The sequence below is a fragment of the Schistocerca cancellata genome, chromosome 3 (genome assembly GCF_023864275.1).
Source record: "Schistocerca cancellata isolate TAMUIC-IGC-003103 chromosome 3, iqSchCanc2.1, whole genome shotgun sequence".
In the NCBI taxonomy this organism is placed as follows: Eukaryota; Metazoa; Arthropoda; class Insecta; order Orthoptera; family Acrididae; genus Schistocerca; species Schistocerca cancellata.
The window spans coordinates 741704472-741720076 of NC_064628.1; the positions used below are offsets into that span (position 1 = coordinate 741704472).

Genomic DNA, 15605 nt, shown 5'->3' on the forward strand with positions numbered 1-15605 from the left:
TGTAGAGAATCCTGACTAAAAGTATGTGGTCCAAAAGGTGCTGTTACCACTGTACATACTGAATCAAGTGAACTAGAGATTCAAGCCAATTTGTACATAGTAACAATAATAAAGGCTTTTTGCATGTGAATATGGTGCATGTATTGTAAATTCTGAGGCTACTGGGTGGCGGGCATCAAAAGATCATTTGGAATATCTACCCACTTCAGGCACTTTTGTGCATGTATAGTTTTAATGATTTTTTTGTGAAATTTAAATAATGGCAAAATCATTTCAGTGGTGCAACATAAGCATGACACACTTATATTCCCAGGACAGAGGTGTACCCTGCAGCATATGTCATCCCTCCATAAAACTGACTAATCAAACTTCATGCCACAAATGCTTGACACATGATAAGGAACAGACCACACATGAACCACATACAAATGCACAAAGCCCAATTCACAACCAAATCCAAACATAAATATATTTAACCACTCTTCAGTTGCTCTCTTAATTATTTAATAAACTTGCAGCCAAATACCCATATACAGTTACTTTGCTTAACATTTTACATTTATGCATATTCATTTATCGATTTCACTCTTTTACTGCACAGTTCTATGTGATATCGTTCACCAGCTTCGTTACACAGTTCACATATGCATGTTGTGGTTGGGTTGTGATAAGTTTTGTTTATGCAGATTAGATGATGAAAGCCGTGAATAGAGAGTCTAGTTACGACATGTCGCTGTTCGAAGTTTGGTGCTGTCCATGAGTGGTTCATCATTGCTTCGGTGCCATAGAACTCCGGCCATATTTTTTCTCGTTTGTCCTCCATGACCTTCAGTTGCTTTCTGGAAGCCCTGGTGTGTGGCAGCATATATCGAAGTCTGATGTCTTCAATTAGGAATGTCTCTCTTGCTAGCAGATACACTAGTCTAGATCTTGTTGTCTTTCAGAGACCTAGTGCTCTTTTTAGATAAGTCTATTTTACCTTCTCTAGTGTTTCTAGATTTTTTTCTGTCAGGTGGTCCCATATAACCTCCATCCCATAGGCCAGGATTGGCAAGATTTTTGTGTTGAATAATTTCATGGCTGTTTCTAGACTGAGTAGGCAGATGTTTTTGATGTCCTGTATTACTATTATTGCTTGGGCTACACATTCTGTTGTATGTTTTGTGAAGCATTTGGCTGTTGGTTGCAATGTCACTCCTAGGTATTTAAAGTCTGATGAGTCTATTCCATCAACACACTTACTCGTCTTTTCCCCTTCCTACATCTTACATTTCTCCTCTCCCCTATGCCCTTCCCCCCTCCCCCAGCACAGCCTCATGAGTCTGTACCTAGGAGCTCCATCCTGTTCCTACCACACCCCTGCTCAACCATCTCCCCCCCACCCCCACCCCAGAATGTAGCTTCCATCGGAAGCATGAGCAGTCGGGGCTGAGCCCCCATAGACACTATCTGTGTGTGTGTGTGTGGGGGGGGGGGGGGGGGGGACGTGCATGTGCACATGTGTGTGTGCATGGGTGTGTTTTCTGCTTCCAAAAAGGACTCTTTTCATTATGTTTGTGTATGTCTCAGTGCCTCCTCTATGTGGTGAGTGGGAACATATTAATAACAGTGATTAAGGGTGAATTTAGAACTAGAGTCATAAACTAGAATTTAAGACACTCCATCCAAGAATGACCTTTATAGTAATTATCATTTATCATGTAACTCTAAAGGTGACTTTAAATTGTGAAACTAAATTGTAAAAAAGAAATAAATCTAAAATGAAGACATATAATGTAAAAACTAAGGCTACAAAGGGTCAGAACTTTCAGCTAGTTGCCCAATACCCTGAGCAATGGAGACAGATTCTGAGCAGCATGTCAGCTGCAATGTGTGTGGTAGGCTAAAAATGTATGTGATGGTGTTGGGTTGTTTGGGGGAGAAGACCAAACAGTGAGGTCATCGGTCTCATTGGATTAAGGAAGGCCAGGGAAGGAAGTTGGCCATGCCCTTTCAAAGGAACCATCCTGGCATTTGCCTGGAGCGATTCAGGGAAATCACGGAAAACCTAAATCAGGATAGCTGGACGCGGGATCGAACCGTCGTCCTCTCAAATGCGAGTCCGGTGTGCTAATCACTGAACCACATCGCTCAGTAATGTATGTTGTGTGTTAAACTCTGTTTTACTTCATCAGTCATAGGTGACAGTTGTTCACAGACTGAGAGAATTTCAAATTTTCTTGTTAGTCTCTGAAGCAAACTGAAATATTACTTTTTGAAGCATGTTGTGATGTGCTGCAGCAATTTATTATGCTATTCACTGACTGTATTATCATATAATAAACTATATTTTTGATTTTCTTGAAGTGAAGGCACTTTTGTATTTTGAAATCAAGAACATGTGTGTGATCTTAACTTGGTTAGGGAGTTTTGTGAATTCTAATCTGATTTGCAGCTAGCTTTCCTGCACACATTTTTCATGTCTCAATTGCTTTTATTTTATTTCTTCTGTTATGAGGCTGCCGTTCACAAGCAATTTGTTTTACACAATAAAAATAATTTTGTTTAATTCTAAATCATAAATGGTTATTGCCTTCATTAACATAAGTAAACTATTGTATTGTACTAACTTTGATGACAACTGTGAAGCATGACAGCAGTTTCAAACAATTGCTAGTGTAGTCAGTAAAAATTCACCTGTTCTACAGCCAAATTGATCAGAGGGAGTGATGTGTAACCAGTGACATGTGACATGTTTTTGAGCCAAATTCTCTACTAGTAGGTTGAACATTTATTCAATCCCCTGTTATTTTGACTACAAGTTTCAGTGGCAATTTTATTAGTTGAAAGATAGAGGGCAGCTCACATGATTGATATGTAGTTGAATAAAGTCAGAATTTTTTTCACTTAGATGTATATATTTGGAATTCTTCTTTGATAGACAGCTACATTAGGCTTTTCAAGTTATTATCAAGTGTTTAGCTAGAACAAGGTGCCTTATGCATGTAAATGACAACATATTCACATGATGTGCTACCATTTGATTTGGTTGACTAATAAATATACCCTAAGTGGAAAAAAGCTGCCTTCATCCAACAAATTCATGGCTGTGGTGCCCATAGTGAAAAAAGTATTATCTAGTGGACTGAAAATTTTCATCACAGTTTCACTCTATTTATTTTCTTGAGACATCATTCTGTAGCTAGGAATATCTCATGCTCAGTAAATTGAAATTAACCTGATTATTAGTGTATCTAATTACTCATGTGTCTATTCTTATCAGGTCATACATAAACACTTATTTGACGTAGGTTTTAAGCAAGATTGGACTAGAGCTCAAAGATGAAAACATTGATAAATTGGCCACAGCCACAGCTGGTGCAATTGAGCGCTTACTGAATGATGTACATGAAAAAATCAAAGAGAAAGAAACTGAAAAACTGAAAACAACAGAAATACTAATCGAGAAACTTGTTGATAAACCAGGTAAGTTCATTCTTTTTCATATGCTACAATTACCTAAGACCTCTTACTGAAAATCAGTCTTCTGTCCGACATCTTTTACTGGTCTGATAGTTGCAATGGTGGCAACAAATATAGTGTAGGCCATTGTAATCCTTAATGAATGTTAAAATCATAAGTGAAAATATTGAGCCACACACAGGTAGATTATGAATGTTGTAGGAAACATTAGATTGGATACCACACACATCAAAAAAAGTTTTGCATCACTTTGGTTCTGAGAGTTCCAGAACCTGTACAGAAAATTGGAATAGGGATCAACATAATCATTTCTGCCCTTTTTATTGCTCATGAAAACCACACATTGCATGTTATACCACAATACAGCAAGACCTTAAGAGGTGGTGGTCCAGATTGATGTACACACCAGTACCTCTAATACCCAGTAGCACATCCTCTTGCATTGATACATGCCTGTATTCTTTGTGACATACTATTCACAAGTTCATCAATGCACTGTTGGTCCAGATTGTCCCACTCCTCAATGACAATTTGGCATAGATCCCTCAGAGTGGTTGGTGGGTCACGTTGTCCATAAACAGCCCAGGCATGTTCAATAGGGTTCGTGTCTGAAGAATGCAGCTAATATGGTTGCACCATTGATCAGAGGATGGCATTCATGAATCGTACAGCTGTTACGGCGCCTTCCATGACCAACAGCGGTGTTTATTGGCCCCGCATATTGCCACCCCTGGACAGTATGTCTAAGGCATTCAGCCTGATCTGGTTAGCTCCACACATGTTTCCGACGATTGTCTGGTTGAAGGTGAAGAGAATGTGATGCCAATCCTGAGCTGTCCATTCAGCATGTTGTTGGGCCCATCTGTACCATGCTGCATGGTGTCATGGTTGCAAGGATGGACCACGCCATTGACGTTGGGAGTGAAATTCCGCATCATGCAGCCTATAGCACACAGTTTGAGTCATAACACGATGTCCTTTGGCTGCACAAAAAGCATTATTCAACATGGTGGTATTGCTGTCAGGGTTCCTCCAAGCCATAAATTGTAGGTAGCAGTCATTCACTGCAGTAGTAGCCCTTGGGCAGCCTGAGCCAGGCATGTCATCGACACTTCCTGTCTCTCTGTTTCTCCTCCATGTCCAAACAACATCGCTTTGGTTCACTCTGAGACACTCTGAGACACACTTCACTTGTTGGGAGCCCTTTCTGTGCGGAACTCGTATTTAATTTAGTGGCGACTAGACACTTCAACAAGAACAACAAACAGGATTAGCATTGCCACAACTTAACAAATAGCCTCTAGTCCCCTAATGTTACATCAGTGCCCATTTCCAACTGGCCATGGTTGATTGGTTAATGGAGATGTGTGTCTTCAATAACTGCTTAAACAACATTACTGATTTACGTAATTTTTTGATAATAGTTCACTGAAAAATGAGTCTTAAAACACTTCATAGAAAGGCTGGTTAAATAACTGTTCCTTTGATTAATCAGGTAATAAATTCTCAACCAATAACAGTAACAAACAACATCACTTCCAATTAAAAACTTACAGAATCGTAATGGTAGAAAGGTACCTTACAAACTTCAAAATTCACTTTCATTTAACACACAGATATAAAAACAAATTCAGAACTCACAGTTAGCATATTTGTCAAATTCCAGTGTTTATAACCCCCTGAACTACAGCACAGAACTGACAATTTCAAATCTGTCCAATGAGTAATCCTGATAACAGAAAATTATGTTCACAAATAAGTCCACAAAAGGCAAAGGTCCGAAGTTCGAGTCTCGGTCCGGCACACAGTTTTAATCTGCCAGGAAGTTTCATATCAGCGCACACTCCACTGCAGAGTGAAAATCTCATTCTGAAGAAATATAACAACTTTATGACAATGCCCATCCAGCATTGGCCACACTTTTACACTTTTGTAAATTTTGTTGAAAAGTGACAGTTACTGATCAATCTCCACACAGTTAAGTAAACTAACACCGCAGAAGTCACTGAAGGTTAATACACATACCGTATTCCACAGCTTTCTTCTCCAATATCATGACATCCTTATTGTGGACGAACATGCTACAGCACAGTGTGTTCAGGTTGGGCCCATGCTGTCTTGTTTATCTGCCATGGCAAAACACCCACAAACGACATCGGCCACAGCTCACCGTAAATTGTGTCCTTACAATTGCAGAGCCCATGGCTTATCGTTCCACAGCAGCATTGAATTCCCAAGCATCTCGGTTTCACCATCAGTTCATTACCTCAGAGTGCCAGAATTATTAATGCACAATTCGGACCATCCAGACCCCAACACTCTGCTGATCTGTCCTTCTTGCCCTTTCTGGGCATGATTGAACCGTCTAGGCAAGGTTGAACTACAGACAACACGAGCCGTGTACCTCCATGGTGGAATGACTGGAACTGATCGGCTGTCGGACCCCCTCCGTCTAATCGGCACTGCTCATGCATGGTTGTTTACATCTTTGGGTGGGTTCAGTGACATCTCTGAACAGTCAAAGGGACTGTGTCTGTGATACAATATCCACAGTCAATGTCTGACTTCAAGAGTTCTGGGAACCAGGATGATGCAAAACTCTTTTTGATGTATGTATATTGCAGTAGGTAGAAAAGGTGCCTTATATGCTGGTCAGCAGAGTATGAAGCTATAAGGAAGAGTTTATCAAATGTTTAACTGTTGCTTTCAAACCACATTGCTGCTCTGGACAATCTAGACCTTTTCAGATGTGATTGCAGGCTTTCTTGCCATATTCCAGCTATGAAATCTTCTCGGGTTATCAGCCGAGTGTCATCGTCATCTTGTCACAGTGTTTCAATGGATTCTGTATCCATCGTCTTGAAGCAAAGATGATGAATATTTGCCTGAAGATGATGGATACAGACTTCACTGAAACATTGCAACAAGATGATGACACAACACGGCTGATAACTCGAGAAGATTTCATAACTAATCTAGAACTTCTTCACCCAGTGGTGTTGGTCAAGATTGAAAAATGAGGAAGCACAGAAGCTTTAAACATAATCTGAGCCCCAAGGTTGTGGTTTCTTGTCCCAGTTTGAACTGATGGACAAATTGTGTATCAAATGCATCTATATCAGCTTGAGCAATTGGTTGCTGGATAGCATAAAAATATTCTTGAACAGAGTTCTGAACACAGTGTGTGCATAAAGGCCAAATATATTTGCAACAGTAGGATCACCACACTTAAAAATATGATGGCTTAGGTCACCTGCTTGTAGTTCAGTGATGTAGTTCAGTGACAAAGGATTGAAATTTCATGGTGGCTACATTCCAGATTTGAAATTTTTCAGGTGTTAATTGCGTTGCACTAATATTACAATACAAGGATTGATACAGAATGGTCACTGATGTGCCCATTTCATAAAGAAAACTATCTGGCATCCCTAGAATAACAGCTAACAGTAGTCAGTTCTTTAGAGAGAGAGAGAGAGAGAGAGAGAGAGTTAGAGAGAGAGAGATATTTTCTGTTGACAATGCTGCACAGATTCAATCTGTTTTTTTAATGGCATCACAGAACCACAAAAAATTGTTGTAATGTGTATTTATTCACAGACAATAAGTTGCGGTCAAGTGACCATCTTCAAATCACAGATTAACATTACATTGGGTTAAAGTGGGTAACCTACTGTGAACAGCATAGTGAATGCATTAACCAAGACAGGCAGGAAGCCAACTCTCACCACAGTAGTACATGTTTCTATACCAAATAGATCTGCAGATGATAGGAGACTGAAAGACTGTAAGATGAGATAAAGAAAATTATTCTGATAGTTAACGGAGTTAAAGATGTAATTGTGAAGGGCGACTGAAAAGCAGTAGCAGATAAATGAAGAGAAGGAAAAATAGTAGGAGAATGAAATGAAAGAGGAAGCTGCCTGGTAGAATTTTGCACAGAGCATAATTTAATAATTGCTAAAACTTGGTTAAGAATCATGTAAAAAGGTTTTATATGTGGAAGAGACCTGGGGATACTGAAAGGTTCCACATTGATTTATAATGGTGAGAGAGAGATTTTGAAACCAGATTTTAAGCTGTGACACATTTCCAGGGACGGATGTGAACTCTGACCATCATTTATTTGTTGTGAACTGCAGACAAAAACTGGAGAAATTACAAAAAGGTAAAATATTAAGAAGATGGGACCTGGAGGCATGAGTGGCAAAAACAAAGAATAGAAGGTCTGTTAATCATCAGCATTTCAAATGTACACTGAACAATGGTAACTCTTAGGGAAATGGCAGCAAGGAATGGGAAGGAACACCAGGTGCATTCAGTATGTATACCTGGGGCCCCATTCAGCATTTTGAAGATGCTGTTCCAGCAGCCACTGATGGAACAGGGTGCAATCAACTTCAGATTGTGGTCCCCTTTCAGAGGCTGCTACCCATATAGCTGACTGTTTGTGGGGTGCACACAAGCATTTTTTTATATATTAGATGACTCTCCATCCCTTCCAGATAATGAAAGCTGTAGAAAACCCAGAAGTACCAGTGTAAGTTACAAAGAAATGTACCCAACAGGAGAACATTAAAATCCTAGTGACTGACTGCCAAAGCATTGAAAACAAAGCACCAGTTTGAAGCACTCTCAAAAGGCAGTGAAGCTCACATAATACTAGGTGCAGAAAGCTGATTAAAATGGAAGCAGACAGTAATGAGATTTTTGGGGAAAATTTAAGCATATAGCAAAAGATAGATCAGTAAGAAATGGAGGTGGCATATTTGTCACAGTAGACAAGAAACTCAAATCCATCGGGATATAAATTGAAGCTGCATGCAAGATTGTTATGGTGAGACTCTGTATCGTGTGTGCATAAAATTATAATTGGATCTTTCTATCAACCCTCAAACTCACCTCTTGATGTAACCAAAAAACTTGAGAAAATTTTAGTTCACTTGTACGAAAATTCCTGAATCATACTATAATCTTCAGAAGAGACTTTAAACATCCAACAGTTAATTCAGATCATTACAATTTTGTTAGTGGTGGGCACCTGTGAAACATTATAAATGCTTTCTCTGAATATATACTTTGGGGCTTCAATCGAGATGGAAATATACTGGATCTCTTGGCAACAAATAGACCTGATGTCTTCAACTATGTCCACATTGTAACTGGTATCATTGAGCACGAGGCAGTTATAGCAACCATGAATATCAAAATACAAAGGGCAACTAATACAAGTAGAAATATTTGTATGTTAAGTAAACTAGACAGAGGAGTAGTGTAACATCCCAGTGAGGAACTTTAAACTTTTAGTTCAGGACAGGAGCATGTAGAGGAACTGTGGCTCAAATTGAAAAGAATAGTTGACTATGTGCTGGATAGATATGTACCCAAAAGAAAAGTTCATGATGGAAGGGACTGTCAGTGGTATACAGTTACTCTAAAGAAATTTCTAAAGAAACAGAGGCTACTGCATAATAGGTATAAAACTAAGCAGTGGACTAAAGATAGAGATAAGCTGAGTGAAATGTGTTTGGGTGTCAAGAGAGCAATGCACAAAGCCTTCAGTGACTACTGTAGCACAATACTATCAAAAGATCTTTTACAAAACCCAAAGAAATTCTGGTGTTATGAAAAGTCTGTTAGTGACACCAGAGTTAGTGTCCAGACACTCATGGATGAGAAAGAAACCGAAATTGTGGATAGCAAACCAAAAGCAGAAATGCCTAACTGTGTTTCCAAATCTTCCTGTACAAAGTAAAACCCAAGAGTGTTGGCCCAATTTAATTCTTGTACACCTAAAAACACAAGTGAAATAGATATGTCAATGGCAATGAGAAATAGCTGAAATCACTAAAACTGAACAAAGGTCCAGGGCACAATGAAATCCATATCAGAGTCTATACCCGATTTGCAGATGAGTTAGCTCCTTTGGTAATATGATGTAAATACCTTGAGCAAAAGACCACTCCCAGTAGCTGGAAGAAAGCACAAGTCACACCTGCATACAAGAAAGATAGCAGAAGTATTCCACAGAACTATCATTCAATATCCTTGACACAGATCTGTTGTAGACTCTAAGAACATATTCTGAGCTCAAACATAATGAGGCATCTCAAAACAGAATGACCTCTTCCATGACAACCAACATGAATTTTAAAGACAATGATTCACACTTTCCTCATGTGATGTACTATAAGCCATGGATCAAGATGTTCTAAAGGTAGAAATCAGAGAATGAGAGATGTAGAGAGACATAACAACAGTTAGATAAAACTATTTACTTAACTCAGTGAGTTGCAGAACATGAATGCTGTCAGATTCAATAGAATATCTAGAGTGTCCAAATCTGTAGCCAATTGGAACAGAGAGAGGGGCTGAGTACTTGCAGGTGTGTATCACAATACTGAAGGGGTGAGAAAAGCTTGTAGTGGCGTGTTATACACTTCGGTAGTGGTAATACCAGCTAAGGAGCGTGTGACCATGGGGCGACCATCAGTTGGCAGCCACTCGTTGCTGTGTGGTTGCCTCTCAGAGCAGTATTCATAACATCTGGTGCCAACTTGTGAACTAGGAATATATATTCCCGGTGTGGTATCTGTAACGAACGACATGACATTCCTTCCCTCCCCCTCCCTGTACCTCCTCAATATCATTGTGTATGGGTGCCACTGAAGAGGCAGTCAGTTATTGTCTAATGCTTCCTCTGAAACTTCAAAAACCTCTTGTTCCTTCAATGTATCTATCTGCATATAAATTCATACTCTGCAAATCACTGTAGACTGCACGGCAGAGGGTGTGTCCCATTGTAACAGTTATTAGGAATTTCTCCCATCCCACTGACATATTGAGTGCAGGAAGTATGGCTATTTAAATGTCTCTGTGTGTGCTGTAATAAGTTTGTCTTGTCCTCTTATCCTTATCGGAGTGAATGTAGGGTGTTGTAGTATATTCCTAGAGTCATCATTCAAAGATGGATGCTGAAATTTTGTAAGCATGCTTTCTCAGGATAGCTCACGTCTATCTTCATGAGTCTGCCAATTCAGTTCTTACATCTCTGTGACAATCACTTGCAGGCCACACAAATCTGTGACCATTCATGCTGGCATTCTCTGTATACACTCAGTATCCCCCATCAGTCTTACCTGATGCAGGTTGCACACACTTGAGCATTAATCTAGGATGGGTCACACAAGTGATTTGTAACCAGTCTCCTTTGTGGACTGGTTGCACTTCCCTAGTATTCTACCAATAAACAAACCTGCTTTATCAATGACTGAGCCTATGTGATCATTCCAATCCATGTCCCTATGAAGTGTTACACCCAGGTATTTATGTGCATTTACCATTCCAATTGTGACTCACTGATATTATCGTTGTGGCATACTGTTTTTTTTTCCATTTTTTTTTTTTTCGTTTTGTGAGGTGCACAATTTTATATTTATGATCATATAAGGCAAGTTGCCAAACTTTCCACCAACATAAAACCTTATCAAAATCTGACTGAATATTTTTGCAGTTTCTTTCAGACTATACATATGATAGATGACAGCATCATGTGCAACAAGTCTGAGGCTACTATTAATGTTGTCTGTAAGATCATTAATATACAGGGTAATCAGAAAAAGTCTCAAAAGCCTCTAATGGTGTTTGACGTAGGTTGTGTACTGAGAAATAATTGTTAGGAAAAGAATCTGATACATTGCGCCATTTTAAGCTAATTAGCTTTGTAGGCCATTGTGCATACAAGTTCAAGAAGCCTGTCAGATACAATTACTGTAAGTTGATCTCATAGATGATAGAGCACAGCTGCTCAGCCTCTGATCCAGATTCAGTCCTTACTACCTTCCCATGTCCAATTATTGTATCACTCTCTTGTTTGGTTTAAGGAAATCAGAGAACACTTTGTTTTTTGATACTTCCTCTGTTAAGCCACTTGAATCTATGCACACAACAGCCTAATTAGCCAATTTGGAAACAGTACAACATATTGAATTTTTATCTTACCAATTATTTCTCAGCACAACCTACCTTGCAACACTCTTATGAGCTTTTGAGACTGTTTCTGACCATCCCGTATAAAACAAATAGCAAAGGACCCAACATGCTTCCCATGGTACACCTTACATTACCTCTACATCTGTCACTGACTCTCCATCCAGGATAACTTGCTGCATCCTCCCTACCAAGAAATTCTCAATTCAGTTACAAATTTCACTTGACATCCTATTTGTTCATGCTTTTGAATAATAAGTGGTAAGTGTAGTACTGAGCCAAATGCTTTTTAGAAATTGAGAAATACTGCATCTTTCTGGCTGCCTTGAGTTGTTCACCACAGACACCAGGTACAGTTTGTCTATTCCTAATTCATAGGTTGGCACCAGGTTTTAGGCATACCCACATGAGAGGCAGCCATACAGCAGCTAGCAGCTGCCAACCAATGGCTGCCTCATGGACATGCCTTCCTCAGCCAGTGCAGGCAGTGCCCCTATCAGAGTGTATAAGTGAATGCCACAAGCCATCATCAGGCCTCTTCAGTGTTATGACGTACACCTATGGGTATCCAGCCTCTCTCTCTAGTCTACAGTGTATTATGGACTTTGACACTCTGGATATTCTATTGTATCTGACTGCGTTCATGATATGCAACTTACCGAGGTAAGTATATGACTTTTTACCTAACTGTTGTGTCTCGCATTCTCTGCTTTCTGCATTTAGAGCCCATAGATCACCACAGTATAAAAAAATATTGCCGCCACATCTGGTCCTTTATTCAGCTGTTGTTATTTGGTGAATTTATGCCTTGCTGAGACAGAAGTACTATGACAATGAAGATAGTGTGTGTTTCTTGCAGATTTGTGGACAAACAGTGTGCTTGCCTGCAGCATTCCTAGTGTATTGAGTCTGTAAGAACATTTTGAACTGCAGCTGCTTTTTTCATTATGTTCTGTATACAGAAGCTGATATTTTTTTGCATGTTCTTGTCTGTGACTTCTAATTAAGACATTCTTTACAGTTCCAGTGTTTAAATTTTTTTTACTATTTAGTGTCTACGTTGTACTGAATCATGGCCACATACCACAGGAGCTGTCTCTAAGCCAAGCTATTCAGTTGCAAGCTCAGAAAATTCAACAATCAACAACTTATGGATGGAATGGTGAAATGTATGTCATTCCAAATTATTGTGATGATATCACTCTCTGCACTACAAGCAGTGCTGCCACAAGCACCACCTGTCTATGCATCACAGTTCCCACCATTTGATGCACAGCAGAAAAACTGATTTGGGTACCATGCTCAGCTCGACACCCTGCTTACTGCACACCATACTCAAGGTGTGGACAGAAAATAACACTTTTTGGCAACAGTATTTGTTGCAGCTTATGTCTTGGCATATACACTTTTCCTACTGTCCATGCTAAAAGTGTAGACTATGAGGACTTGATTGCTGCATTAGACAAGTACTTTCATCGACAAATGAACATGACTGCTGCTTGTTACAAGTTTTTCAGATTTTTAGACCACCTTGTCAGACTAATAAACAGTGGGTAGCTAATTTACAATGCAAGACCAGGCATAGCAAGATTAAGTGTGAATGTGGGAAATACTACAGTGATGCCATGATCCAAGATGATATTACCCAGGATGTGTACTAACTCCACAATTGGTGCACAAGTACTAAAGTATGTGGACCCAAGTTTGAAACAAGTGTCGGATTTGAAGGAGTCCAGTACTCTTATGATAGTGCTGTGGTTGACTTTGACTCTCATTTCATTTCTGTGGAGCAAAAGATGTACAACAGCAAACGAGTCATGCACCCAGTTCACAGGCCACATCATTTCAAGACACAGCCAGGGCAGCACCATAAACAGCAGAAGCAGTGTGCTATGCAGATCGCACACAGTGTCAAACTTGCCCTCAGAGCTTCATGTCATACATACAGCAAGCGTACCTCTCCCACGATGCAAAATGTTTTCATTGTGGCAAGCATCGGCATGTACAACCAGTGTGTTTGCAAAAGTGAAAGTCACACAAGCCATCTGTTTCTCGTACCAAGAGTCAGTCTGTGAACTGCAGTGTCATACTTTCAAAGCCATCTAGTGCTTGTCATGGTTCCAAGTCAGTGTTAAAATCAGTGTTGCAGAAATCTCAGATCTCTTCTTGTTTTCAGCAGCAAGCAAACAAACTTTTTGTCACTTTATAGAGTGCTAACTGCAATGTATGGTATGCATCCAGTTGGCTAAGGAAAATTCAATGACAATTTTGAACAGATTCATGTATGAACCATTAGGAAAGCCTAAATTCTACAAGTCATGGACAATTCTCTTAGCTTACTACAGTCATGTTATCCAAGTTCTTGGTGTTTGTAGCCTGCTTGCAGCTTTTTGCTATATTGCAAAGACAATTTCATTCATAGTGTTGTGTCCGAAGTACAGTCAAAACATTTTTGGTATTTATTTGTTCAGTTTTTCTGGGTTGCAAATTCATGTCAATAAATTTTTCTGTGCCTCAATGTTTCAAAACTCTGTGCAGAATTCAGTGAACTTTTCAATGAAAAAGGTAGGAAGATTAGTGTTTAGCATCCCATTGACAACATGGTCATCAGAGATGAGGCACAAGTTCAATTAATGAAAGGACAGGAAAGGAAATTGGCCATGCCCTTTCAAAGGAATCATCCTGCCATTTGTCTTAAGTGATTTAGGGAAATCACGGAAAATCTTTATCTGGATGGCCAGAAGTTGATTTGAACTGTCGCCCTCCCGAATAAAGTCCAGTGTGCTAACCACTGTGCTACCCTGTTCAGTCAACTTTTTCAGGGCAGCCTAGGCAACATAACAATTCTGAGGCTTGCACTGCAATCTCTTAGTCATCAGATAACTGTCTGGCCAGTTAAGATTTTGTGGTGATTTCAAGTCAGTGGTGAATCTTCAAACAGTGATTGACTCATTTCCATTACCACAGCCTGATGAACTGATGGATAAGCAGTACTAAGAAAACTCACGTACTACATTTGCTACATCTGAATACAGCACAAATTGTGGCTCTATTGCACAGATTACATCAGAGAAATGTTCCTTTTGAATGATCTTAGGAGTGTCAAACTGCTTTTCAGCAATTGAAGGCTGATTTATTGAGTGATAGTTGTTTAAAGTGTTTTTATCCTGCTAAGCCAGTCGTCCTAGCATACAGGACTGTTACAATGCTTTCACACAGAATTTGACCTGTGGATAGATTGATTGCTTTTGCATCAAACCTCTTGGCGAAGGCTCGGTGAGATTATTCACAGCTAGAGGAGGAAGCTCTTGCCATTATCAACACTGTGACAAAATTCTACCAGTATCTTTACCAAAGGAAGTTTTACTTGGTGACAGATTACAAGCCAATGACATCATTGTTTATTAGCCCTTCCAAACTAGTCCCAGCACGTACAGCACAGAAGCTGCAAAGCTAATCTTTGATATTGCCAAATATCATTGTGAAACAACGTATCAACCGATAGCCAAACATTCCAATGCAGATACCCTCTCTCATTTACCAGTTGGCAACAATACAGTGTTCGATATATCTGAAGACTCTTGTTTCCATGCTGATGTGAAGGGCTGTGAAACTCTTGCTGGATTTCCCATCATTCACTGTTGGCTCTCTCAGGCAACAACTGTGGACCCTAGTCTACTGTGGTACATCCACATTGGTTGGCCATATGCTGTCAAACCTGTTCACAATCCAACAGGTTGCTGATAATTTGTACTTCAGCATGGCTTCTCTGTATAAAAAGGTGTCGCTCTGCTTCACTGGGATAATGATCAATCATATGCAATAGTCCCACATTCTCCCCTGAAAAAAGTCCTTCATCTCTTACATCAAGACCATTAGAGCACAGTGTGTACAAAGCAGCTCACCCAATGCCACTGTACATCACAAATTGGACTCGGGCTGAACAATTGACCTCTCATCGGTAGACATGTGTGGAGCACCACGCTGCTCCACCTCAAAGGTTCTTCAATTTGTCCAAATTCAGCACCCTTTGGGAGGGACTACACATTAATTGTGCAGCTCCATTTTGGACTCTCAGATAATAGACCACAGTTTACATCAACTGACTTTCAGGCAATTTTGTAATGCCAATTTTGTAATGCCAGTCCACAGTGACG

The 15605-nt window shown here is 39.7% G+C and overlaps 1 protein-coding gene across 2 annotated transcripts in view; it reads left to right on the forward strand.

Annotated features, from left to right (window-relative positions):
* The window catches only part of LOC126175749 (sperm flagellar protein 1-like), a 211997-nt gene that overhangs the window by 164343 nt on the left and 32049 nt on the right, over window positions 1-15605 (forward strand). For both annotated transcript variants that reach the window (XM_049922715.1, XM_049922716.1), the window contains one exon: window positions 3291-3465. In XM_049922715.1, coding sequence (XP_049778672.1) covers window positions 3291-3465 — 175 coding nt within the window. The remainder of the gene's footprint in view (window positions 1-3290; window positions 3466-15605) is intronic.